The 12,509-nt window shown below is 40.7% G+C and overlaps 1 protein-coding gene across 2 annotated transcripts in view; it reads left to right on the top strand.

The window, feature by feature from the left end:
- UGCG (UDP-glucose ceramide glucosyltransferase) overlaps positions 1 to 2,910 on the top strand; it is a 33,307-nt gene extending 30,397 nt beyond the window's left edge. Inside the window, exons 7-9 of one of the 2 annotated variants that reach the window (XM_054584523.1) lie at positions 670 to 756; positions 1,218 to 1,407; positions 1,942 to 2,910. In XM_054584523.1, the coding sequence (XP_054440498.1) occupies positions 670 to 756; positions 1,218 to 1,407; positions 1,942 to 2,019 (355 nt within the window). In that variant the 3' untranslated portion in view covers positions 2,020 to 2,910. Of the gene's footprint in view, positions 1 to 669; positions 757 to 1,217; positions 1,408 to 1,856 lie in introns of both variants that reach the window. The other variant, XM_054584522.1, reaches the window with a different exon arrangement.
- Positions 2,911 to 12,509: the final 9,599 nt, after the last annotated feature.

Here is a 12,509-nt window from a genome sequence, read left to right as displayed (position 1 = left end):
GTCTCTGTGATTATGAATGTTCAGAATGGGTGTAAATAAGCCAGTAGGTGAAAATTTGAAGAATGTAATTTCAAATTTTGACATTTTCAATTTGGGGTATCGCTAAGAAGCCACTTAACGGTTCACACAATTGACTTAACATTTCTCTATCACAAAATCATACTGTTCAGTTTTAAAGGGGATCCTTGCACTGTGTGAGAATTTACTAAAGACGTGATTTTAAAAATTGAAGTATGTTTTTAAAATGCTCTTGTGAATGGTGTTCATGCGGTTTATGGTTGTATAGTGTTTCACAAGGTATACATAATATCATTTTTTGTTACATTTTTTGTTGAATATTCACACACATATTGCCCCACCCTCTTTTTTGGTTGGTAGTGACAGAGACCAAATGATTAAATACAGAACCTATTCCATTTAGAACTTTGAGAATGCCTGTATTTTAGGTTCCTTAGATTGTAAACTGGAGGGGTTGTAGGTTCTTCCCAGCTCTCTTAAATGATACTGTCAGCAGCCTCAGTAACTGCTAAGACATCCATAAGTAGGGTGTCAGTCCTGAGGACTAGACTCACCCTGATTACGCTTCCCAGTGATGAGTGAATGCATAACCGGTCATGCTTGCGTGTATGCATCATCAACAGCTCATTTTATAATTGTCTTCATTTTCAGAGGTTGGAGGTTTGCGATGTCCACTCAAGTTGCCATGCAAAACTCTGGCTCATACTCAATTTCTCAGTTTCAATCCAGAATGATCAGGTGAATCAGCAGCTTTCTTCTTTTCATACTTTGTTAAAAAGAAAAGGGAAAGGGAGTACTTTTTTATGTGGTATATCTTGTCTTAAAAAAAATCTGAAGGTCAGATGTTCAGTTCCCAAAAGAAAGTTTAGTTTCTTTATTAACACTGAAAGCAGGATTTCAAAAAAAAAAAAAAAAAAAAAAAAAAGTCAAAACTTTGATTTATTTTATATGCTCATCTCTATTTTCTCCTTTTCTCCACTTTGATTTTTATAATCTTTATTCATCAGAGTATAGACCATACAAATGAATTTCTAGACCTTTTCCTTGACATTCTAAATAAAAGCAGAAGAGAGATTCCTTAAATACCCTTTAAAGAGGCGAGCCTTTAAATAACAGGGTAAAGAACTGATCATTTTGAGGGGAAAATTGGTTAGTCTTATAACCACACTTTTGTATAAAGAAAATCCTTTTTTTTTAAGGTGGACCAAATTACGAATCAACATGCTTCCTGCTACAATAATCTGTGAGCCAATTTCAGAATGCTTTGTTGCCAGTTTAATTATTGGATGGGCAGCCCACCACGTATTCAGATGGGATATCATGGTATTTTTCATGTGTCATTGCCTGGCATGGTTTATATTTGACTACATTCAACTCAGGGGTGTCCAGGTATGTAGACAGACATAAAAATGTTGGCAGTCATTTGGTGGAACTATAACTTTTAATTTAGAAAAAGTAGAAAGAAAACCTATCTGAGCCATTCTTTAGCTTCCCATTGAAAGCTAATATCAGATTTAAACATTCCTTTGTTTAGTGGAATGTGGACACAAAACTTCACTTGATTTTCAACTTTCAGTTGGTTATACAGTCAACTTTTAATAAGACTCCAAAAAAAAAAAAGGGTGTTAAGCAAATCAAAAAGTATTCAAACTCAGAATATATTGCTCATAATTAACATTTTCTTTACCAGTATAATAGAGCATGACAGTTAAATTATCCAAAGAGACAGACTTGATTTTATGTAGTATACTTAAAATAATGAATTTTTTAAAAATTTATTTTTCTGCTGTTAGCCTGACAGTAAATCAATTCTTGTTGTTTTTTTTTTAAATCCCTAGGGTGGCACACTGTGTTTTTCAAAACTTGATTATGCAGTAGCTTGGTTCATCCGTGAATCCATGACAATATACATTTTTTTGTCAGCATTATGGGACCCTACGATCAGCTGGAGAACTGGCCGCTACAGATTGCGCTGTGGGGGCACAGCAGAGGAAATCCTAGATGTATAACCACAGCTTTGTGACTGTACTCACAGGAGAAAAAGAGAAGTATTATGAATTACGTTTATATAAATGCTTTTAAAGACCTACCTTCAGTAGTTTTATCACATGTACGTTTTTGGTATCTGTTCTTTAATTTATTTTGCATGGCGCTTGCATCTGTGAAAAAAAAAACAAACAAAAACACATCTGTAGTCTTGGCCAAATGGTATACTTTATTTTGTGGAAGTAGAGAATCAGAATTGGTTCTAGGAACCTGGGTTTGTTTTTTGTTGTTATTGTTTTTTTAAAAATAAATATGTATGTGTATGTGTGTGTATATATACATATATACATATATGTATACATATACACACACACTCTGCAACAAACACTGACAGTATCCTTCAGTAGAGAAAGTTTCTTATTTGTGAGTACACACTTTTAGAACATTTATGGGATGGCAGCAGCTTTGTTTGAGGGTGAGGGAAAGACTAGACGGTAATCACTGTTCCTGTCTGAAGTGAATGGTTATGCAGTGGACAATCCCCGTTGAGGTACTAACTGGGAAACTTTTTCATGCTTTATGCCTACCTCTCGTAGTTGTTGCAGAGCAGATATAAATTGTAACAAGGTAGCTAGGCCTTGCAAAAGCAAACGGAAAAACTTTAAAAATAATAATAATAATAACGAAAGAGCTGGAGTCTAGTGTTTCTATGAATCTGTGAGAGAGATTTTTTTTGTCTCACTGCAGTGAACCCAAAGGGGTTGAGTTTGGTTTTTAACCATAGCCATGTATTGAAGGCATCTTCTTGACCAACTCTCGTTGGTTCTGTCTTGAACCATTGTTAATCACTGTGCTGGTAAACCTTTCCTTCCCTCTCCTCACCTGACCTGCCCCATCTTTCCTTAACTTACTTTCTTTCTTTCTTTTTTTTTTTTTTTTTGAAGGGGGGTGGGAGGGTTGGGGTGGTTTTGTTTTAGTGTGAGTGGATGTTTGATAGTTGTGAGGAAAAATGCATTTCAGACACATTTCACACATGAGCTATTTTCTTACACAGTATGTCTTATTGTTAAAAAGAATGTAATTTCATGATACAGGTATTTAATATCTTTTTTAAGTAAGTAGATATTCTAGCCATCAATAAATAAATTGCAGTAGGGTATAAAGAGGGGACAGGATGAGTTTTACTCAAAATTAATAGGTATCAAACTAAGTCTACTGTGTGGGGGGGGGTTTCTGTTTGTTTTCTTGGTTGGCTTTTTTTTTTTTTTTTTTTTTTTACTATTACATTTAGCCTAGTCTTATTTAAATTGGATTTTTGTATTCCAGTTTGTATGACAAAATAGACTAGATCAGCGCTCCTTGTAAATGCATGCTGCATTTCACTCTTCTCTGCCCATCGCGCCGCTGAACTTGCTTGTCAGGTTGGGCTTACCTTGTGGTGAACTGGACTTGTTTTTTGTTTTTAAAAAAATAGGTAAATATGTAAGGGACAGTGCATAAGCCTTTCTTTTTCTTTCTTTTCTTTATTTTTTTTTGTAGTGGAATCTTTGCTTTTTCTTTAGGATTGGATGGCATGTTGTCCACATGAATGCCTGCTGCGGGCTGACGCCGGCCATATGGCAGCTTTAAGTCTAAGTTCCTACAGTTTCCACATCAGACCATACTGTGTAGCATATTAGCAATAACTACATATTTATAGAAAATGAACACTTTTTTCACTGCACTGAGCCAATTCATTTAACTGTTGAATGACTATATACACAGTTTAAATTGTAATATATCTATAAATGTGTATATACTGTATATACACATGATATAATAAGCTTTTCTCTGGGCCAAACCGCTTCATTCTTTTTTTTCTTTTGCCTTATGATGAATTTGTTTGAAGGGCACCTTCTTCATGCACAAAGGCTTTGATGCATAGTCCTTCCTACATGAAATGGGTAGTGTTGTTCCCTGAGGAAAGTTGCACAGTGAAAACCAGTCTAGTTGTGACCCACGTCTTGTTTCTGTTTTTAAATCACTATTATACAAATTGAATTTTGCTGACCATGTTTGTAATTTGTTGGTTTGTTTAATGAAGTTTGGTTGATGCCATCCTTTGCACTGCTGAAGTGAATCTTGCTTATTTCTTAGCTTTTTGCTGAGCTCAGTATGGGCAAGGGAACAACAGAACTGAAATGGCTGGACAGACTTCTTGTGTTTTGTAAATATTTAAAAAAAAAAAGACTGTTCTGTATGTGTGTTTTATGTGTTAGTGGAGTTTTTCGTTAAAGTGAAACTTCACTTAAAGCAGACAGACTCATTTTTTTTGTTTAGCAAGTTTAGAGTGATGATAAAATGGTAAGAAATAATATAAGTGTTGATGAAAGCATTACAATGGAACTGTAGAAGTCCAAATTTAGTAAACTGTCTTTTAAAAAGTATCTGAGTATACTATGTTTTATTATTTAAAATCATTGTCCTTAAGTTTTTTTGTTCAAAAAATAAAAATTTGAATACAATCAAAACAGTAGCAATAATGTATTTTTGTTTCCTGTCTTTCCTTTTATTTTACATTTTTAAAAATACTCTTAATGTGTTCCACTGTTTGCATCAGAATTATTAGAACAATTCTGTGAAGTATTGATTTTGAAATCTCCCCTTTGACCTGCGCTGCAGGTAGACTTAAGGCTGAAAGTTAGACTTTTCAACATTGGTTGCATGTTAGAATTACTGGGGAACTTTTTTTAAGAACATAGGTGCCTGAGGCCTGCCCACGGAGATTCTGGTTTAATTCTTCTGGGCCTGAGCTCTGCCCATTGTTGACTGCACAGTCAGACCTGGGAAGCACTGGCCCGTAAGACATTTAGAAAAGACCCATTGGTCCCTTTGGGCCCCCTCACCTGGGCTCACATCCTTCACTCAGCTCCAGTAGCTCGGAACGGCAGATCCAAGAAGAACGGGATGGCGTTGCTGCTGAACACCTAGATGGGGGGTAGACTGAGCCGCGCCCCACGCACCGACCGGGGCCAGGCTCCTCCCAAGCTGGAGGCATGCCCAGGCCTGCTTTACCAGCAGCCTGTGAAAGAAGAACACTCTGGCCCTGGCTGGTGTGTAGCTCGGTGGGCTGCGTGCCAGCCTGCAAACCAAAAAGTCACTGGTTTGATTCCCAGTCAGGACACTTGCCTGGGTTTCCGGCCAGGTCCCCCGTTGGGGGCGCGCGAGAGGCAGCTGATTGATGTAGCCCTCACACATCAATGTTTCTCCTCGTTTCTTTCTCTTTCCCTTCCCCTCTCTCTAAAAATAAATATTTTTTTTTTAAAAGAATATTCTTAACTGGAGAACCAACCTCATGAAACGGGTGTGGGGAGAGTGGAAGAGGCCTGGCTGTGGCTCCGCTCACTCACCTCGACCTGGCCACTGAGCTCATTCTCCCTAGTTGGTAAAGTGTCCTCACCCTAATGTTTAGGAGGTGATTAACAAAAACTGGAGTGTGAGACCTCTCGCCCTTAAGAGTAAAGCAGCCGAGGCGGCCGCTGTGGAAGTTGTGATCACAGGGGCGAGGGAGACAGGTGCCTGCAGCCTGGGACCAGCCCCTGCGTGTGCGCCAGGCCCGGGTGCGGAGCGTCTCAGCACTAGACCGCATGTGAAGGTCTGTCTGCGGCAGCTTTCCCGCTTGTTATACAAACCCTAAATTTTTTTTTTAAATCTGTATTTTTAATAACCATCTATATTCCAGCTCTCAAAAATTATTCTAGAAAACCAGTTTCAAACCTGCAGAACAAGAATGTAAATTATTAGAAAGCTAGTTTAAGGTAACATGCTTACCATGCACTGTTTGATGGAGAAGATTAGTACATGCCACAAGACCATTTCCTTCTGAAGTTGAGTAGAATATATTGTTTGATTTATTATTTATTCATTTCACCTTATAGTTTGGCTACATCAGTTTCAGTTTTTTGGAAAGGAAAAGATTGCTGCAGAGCTGCAAGGATATGCTTTTCATGAACTCTTTTGCCTTCAAAAAATACCTAGTTTAAAATCACTACCTCCACATGTTCTAAAAACAAAAATACATATCTTTAATGGTTTCCTAAGCAACTAGTTGCCTGAGAACCAAAATGTGCTAAACCCTTTGCTTGGCCCCTCCGCAGCCCCGGGGGAGATTGGCGGAGGCTGCAGGCGTCTGTGGCGTGGTTTCCTGTGATGATACTATTCACATTATTCGTCTCCAAGACCTCCATGCTGAGAGCATGAACTTGAAATTACCGAAACAATATTAAGGATATTGTTTCTTCCCATGAGGACTGCAAGTATCTGTACCGCCCTCCCCCACTGCTGCCCCACCTCCCATTGTCACTTTGTGTCTACTTTGTTTCCTTACCTTTGTCATCGGCCCTAGAACTTGTTCCCTTTCCCCTCATGACTGACCAATCCCAGGCCGGCCAAGGGGCCAAAAGCAGGAAGCCGGAGAAGCCCAGCAGGTGTCCGCGGCCCTGGAGTACGGAGAGTAGGTTTAGAAGTGAGGACTTGGGAGGAATAACCACTCAAGTGATTGTGTAAATGTGATAGCCAAAGTCGATGTGAACCGACGAGGGCCAGGAACAGAACCTTGGGGACCTATTTGTAAATAACAGTGGGAGAAAAACATCCAGAGAAAGAGCCTGCCGCATGCGGGGTCTGCCTGCCTTTTGGTTGTGACGGGACGTGGGGCGGCTTCCTTAATCTTCCAAGCCCGAGTCTTACCAAGTGGAAAGGGGAGATACGTAGAGGTGGTTACATAGTTCCTCTCCCTTTTCAAAGAACAAAGAAGTAGTCAAAAGTGCCACAGGTGCTTTGGAAAGAGATTTCAAGAAGGAAATGGCCAAGGGTGGTGCCATGGGCAATCAAGGAGAAAGCCTGGTGAATTCGGGAGCTGACATACTCCGCACGCTGACACCAGTGTTGTTGGGCCTCGGTTCATTGTGCATTGTCTCCTAGTGAGAGAGGAAGCAGCTCCTTTATGAACAATCTGTCTTGTTTTGCATTATGACATGTTTTCAGTGAAAGAGAAAGGAGTGGGATTCTGAGGTAGAGCCAGGAACTGCCGCTGACCCAGGGGATGGCCATCCGGCTCTTGTGCCAAGAAAATGTTTTAACAATGGCTGCTCCTAGGAAGCCAGTTTAGTAGAGAGGAAGGGGCAGAAATCAGATTCTTTGGTTTTAGGAGCACGTGAAGAAGAAACGAAAGCTATGGATACAGATATTTAGAAACTGCAGCGGGGATGCATTTTCCACCTAATGTCCCAGTCATTCTAGGCTCCAAAAATGTCTCAGAAATTTAAATCAGGAAGATGGCGATGAGAATCCGTTCTCCCATCTTCTCAAGCTAGGTCTTCTCTTTCAATAAACCTTCCTTACTCTAAAACTGACCTATTCAAGATGACGTGTTGTAGAATTGTGCTCCTAAAACCTGTGTAATTTTGTTACCTGCTGTCGCCCCAATAAATTCAATAAAAAAAAAAAAACCCTGATGATTGAATATTGGCCTTTCTTATGAAGCACTGGGCACACAAACCTTGTACCTGTAACAAGATGGCCTCTTCATTGTGTATCTTGGTGTCTCTCAGGAGCGGCTTCTATTACAGCCACCTCAGGAGTTAAAACTGGCGATCAGCGCCCAAGTACTGTCAACGTGCCACTCCAAAGGTGTTGCGTCAGTTCCATGGGTAAGGACCGACGCCGTGGGGAACCCAATGGTCACGTAGGACCCGTTAACCCTCTGCAACGGGCTCGGGTGAGGGAAGAAAGGCCTTTGCCTTTGCCTGGGAGCTGCGTTGACAGGATGCCGTGTGTTGTAGGCAACGGTAGTCTGGGCGGGGTCCGCCATGTGGACTACCGGAGTGCCCTTGGTTGACGTGCTGCAGACTCAGTCTCTTGTGTTTCTTAAACAACTTCATAGATTTTCTTCCTTTTTAAAGATTTTATCTATTTCTAGAGGGAGGGGAAGGGAGGGAGAAAGGGAGCAAAACGTCAATCAGTTGCCCTCGCACTCCCTCTCAACTGGGGGCCGGCCTGCAACCCAGGCACGTGCCCGGGCCGGGGATGGAACTGCCAACCTTTGGGTTTGGAGGCCGACGCTCGATCCATTGAGCCACACAGCCAAGGCCATAGATTTTTCTTGAATAAAAGTTCTTCATTGCCTCATGGACTATATCCAGTAGCTTAAATGTTTATTATTAAGTTTCATTAGTTAAAAAAAACTCAAGTCAGAAAGAGAAAATGAAGGGTTATTGTCCATCCCAATTTCCCCGTCCTGTGACTTCATCCTAGACCAACCTCTCTGCACCGTGATCAGCATTCACTACGGAGTCTGGGGCTCCACAGCCCCACCCACAGTCTGCACCTTTTTATTTTGTACCTACTGTGCTTACTTTGCTTCCTGCTTTGTTTCTTTATAGACCTAGAGCTTGATCTCTGACTAGCTTCTCTTTCTGGTTCCGTGTTGCTTAGCATCTCTCAAAGCGCAGTGAGAGGGAGTCTTTCCTTTCTCAGAGCGCTCAGCCTGCTGTGCCTCCGCACCAGCCCCCACCCCTGTGCCTCACTGTCATCAGACCACTGTTCTCCAAAATGAACCAGAGCTTCCTTCCTTGCTTTCCTTGGCTGATAGTTCCTTCCTCTGTGGTCACTTCTCTGCCTGTTTGCATTCTCCGTCCTTGAACCCTCAGCTCACGTTTGCTCCAGGATTTCTCCAGAGCTCCATGTACTTAAATTGCCATCTGCTTCGTTTGGTCAGCCGTCCTACCCTGGGCCTGCACGTCATCTCTAGCTTTCTAAGGGCCCCAACCTGGCACGCGTGCAGTCATTCCTGAGTCCTTTTCACTTTCCACTCCTCTCCTTTGCCCTCCAGTGCTTTCACATAAGACTCACCCCATAGATTTTATTTTTATTGCTGGTCGCAGAGAAACTCATTAATTCTGGTTCAAATGCTATGTAAAACTTTTTACTTGCCTGTTGTCTTAGAAATGCATCTGCTATTTCATTTTCTCCCTCTGCTTAAAAAAGGGATTTCCCTGCATATGAGTAAAATACTAAATTTTTGTTTTACTCCTCCGGAATCTTCTAGTTCTGGTTTTTGTTTGTTTACTTCAAGAAGCCAGTGGTTATTGGAAGGAATTACTGGTAAATCACCAACGCCCTACAAGCCTATCGCTTCTTGTGGTGTTTTATTTTTTTAAGGTAACACGTTGCTTTTCAAATCATGAGAATAGTACATAAATGAATAGAAGCACTCCTATGTATATACCCAAGAGAATTGAAAATGGGGAGCATATGTCAACACAGAAACTTGTACATGAATGTTCATAGCATCATTATTCATAATAGTCAAAAAGTAAAAACAGCCCAAATGTCCATTAATGGAAGAATGAATAAACAAAATCTGGTACATCCATACAATGGAATATTACTCAGCCCCTCAAAAAGGAACAAAGTACTGATACATGTCACAATACAATCTTGAAAACATGCTGAGAAAAAGAAGCCAGAAACAAAAGGCCACATAGCATATGCTTGTATTTGTACAAAATGTCCAGACTAGGCAAATCCATGGAGCCCCGAAGTAGACTAGTGGTTGCCAGTAGTTGAAGAACAGGAGGAATGGGGAGTGACTCCCTAACAGATCTAGGGGTTTTTGTTTTTGTTTTTGTTTTTGAGTGATGAAAATATTTGGCAATTAGGTAGTAGTCATGGTTGTTCAACTCTGTGGACATACTGAAAACCACTGAATTGTACACTTTAAAAGGTGAATTTTATGGCCTGTGGATTAATCTCAATTTTAAATAAAGGAAAAATAAAAGTCACTGTTAATGTCCTATTTCAATCCAGTGTTCTGACAAGTGCTACTGAGATGCTTTCCAGAGAGAGTGTACAATCGCTCACTACTTGGCACCTTTGCTAGGATGCAGAATGGCTGTCTTCTAGATCTTCTAAATTTGACAGTACCTCATTGTTTAAATACATAGATTTTTGTAATGACTGGTAAAATTGAGTATTTGTGTGTTTTAAAGGCTTTATTTATTTTTAGAGAGGGTAAGGGAGGGACAAAGAGAGGGAGAGAAACATCAATGTGTGGTTGCATCTTGTGCTCCCCCTACCTGGGACCCAGCCTGCAAACCTGGCATGTGCCCTGCACTGGGAATCAAACCAGGGACCCTTTGATTTGCAGGCTGGTGCTCAATCCACTGAGCCACCCCAGCCAGGGCAGAGTATTTATTTTTGTAGGTATGATTTTTAGCTAATGGAATGTCTTCTATTATTTAAATGAGGGTCAGTGTGTTCTTATTGCTTATTCTACGACTCTTTTTAACTATATAAAACAATTTACATTTTAAACTGAACACTGCTAAAATCTTTGCATTTGGGATAATGTTTCCCCAAGGCAAGATTGGGTAGGTGTGGAAATAATTGATTGGCATTTGTGCAATTAAATGGCCCACACAAGTGTCTAGATCAAAAATCAGTTTCCCAAATGTTATTTCCCTTCCTCTTTTAGCACAAAGCCATTTTCAGCTTTTGAAGTAACACTATTTTCAGAGTCTATATATATTTACATTTCTGAAATAAAAATTACTTGGCCTGTGGGTGTTGTTTTTCAGTATGTTTCTGAAGTTTATTTGCTAGTATTTTATTTAATATTTTCTAGGCTTTAGAGTGAGGTTATACTAACTGGGCTTTTTCTTTTTAACCTATGTTCTAGAAAAAACCTTATGTAGCTAGGAATTATCTGTTCCTTGAAAGTCTGAAAGAATTGATCTGTAAACTTTTAGGGGCTGAGTACTTTCATAATGTTTTCTATTCATTTCATTGGTAATAATTGTTGCATATTTTCGACATCTTTTGAAGTCAGATTTAGTCATTGACACCATAGAGAAGCACATAGCATTTTCATAACTCTTTACAAACTTTCTGGCCACATGTGCAGTTGGGCAGGCGGTTGGCAACCCCCATGCCAAGTGAACTTGATTGGGCCTCTGTGACCTGTGAGTGGAGTTGTGTTAGATAGGACAAGGGTCTCAAGGTCTGGGCCATTATTACTAAATGCTATTCTTGCCAAATGTTAAAATGTAGCACAGTATTTTGCAGACCAGCCATAAGTAGGAGGAGCCTAACAGGAACACAAGCTGATAAATGCAGCCAACTGCAAAGAAGAAGTCAACATGTAATTGACCACATAGTACATATACACAATGGTTAAGCCTCCCTTCCAGGAGACAGAGCTTTGAATGTGAATTTCCTGTCTCCTTTATTTACTGCAAGTATTGTAAATAAAACCGCCTGGTAACAACCACATCTCCTTTTTGAATAGAGCACCCCTAACTGGGAACCCCTTGAACAGTTGCATGCAAGACCATTCCTCCAGTGACCACCAGTATCCTCTTGCTATAAAGAAAACACCCACTTAAAATAGTTTAATGGCATGATATTTCTTTCCGGATTAAGCCTAAGCCTTTCTCATGACAGTCTGTTTAGGTTAGGCCCTTGCCATCTGCTTCAGCCTCCTCCCTTGCCATCTCCCTGAACTAAATAAACCCACTCACATAAACACTCCTCACAGGAAACTTCCCGCAGTTTCCTTGACAACTGCCCTGCTCTGGGCCTCCGTGTATGTTGCTTCCTCAACTGAGTCCCCCAATTCCTCTAACTAATGCCCACCCCACCCTTGACACTTGACTCATGCCAGCTCCTCTGTGACTTGTCTTCCCATGAGCTATGGACCTCCATGTCTGTGTTTCTACAGCCTCGCTTCTGCCCTAGCACGTAGCGCTAATTATTTTAATTTTCCCTTTAGTTGTTCATTATTAGATTGGGAATGTCAAAGGCAGGGAGGTCATTAACACTTAACTATGTGTCCCAACCACATAGCTTAGGACTTGGCACAAAGTCCATTCCCCTGAATGAAGGAGAGAACAAATAAAGATAGGCATGCCATTATCACTAATCTTATGCCTATGGCTAATCACGTAATGGTTAGGAGTGCAGGCTGCAGAGCCAGACTGCCTGGGTGCACTTTCCATTGTCAACATTTGCTTCCCATACCTCTCTCTCTGCCTCAGTGAATACCAATGTTATCTACTTGTCAGGGTTGATAGGAGAATTAAAGGAATCAAGTCACAGAAAAGCCACATTCTCAATTAAAGCTTTATGTTCTATAATAAGGACCTCAAGGGCTAGGCTGTGGTCACTAAGTGAAAATGAAAGCTTGGTTACCCCCTGGACAAAGTTCCTCCTCTTATTACTTCAAGGCCTGAAGAAAGGAATTGTTCACAATCTGATGGGGAGGGCTGCATGCTCTTTTCTAGGGCAACTGATCCTCACCCCTTGGTCCTGCAGAGTAAAGATTCTAGTGTTCAAGGAGAATCATCGATCTGATTATACATAGTGCACTTGTACCCCGTATAACACTGTCTAGAATGTTAGAGCCAATGAACTGAGTTGCAAGGCCGAGCTGGAAGCTGCAAGACTTCATCGTTCAGGCCTGTGTT

Source organism: Pteronotus mesoamericanus, unplaced genomic scaffold, assembly GCF_021234165.1.
Source record: "Pteronotus mesoamericanus isolate MK-2021 breed Mesoamerican mustached bat unplaced genomic scaffold, CSHL_Meso_final contig_78, whole genome shotgun sequence".
In the NCBI taxonomy this organism is placed as follows: domain Eukaryota; kingdom Metazoa; phylum Chordata; class Mammalia; order Chiroptera; family Mormoopidae; genus Pteronotus; species Pteronotus mesoamericanus.
Note: the sequence above shows the minus strand (reverse complement) of the source record. Positions and strands in the feature narration are given on the sequence as shown.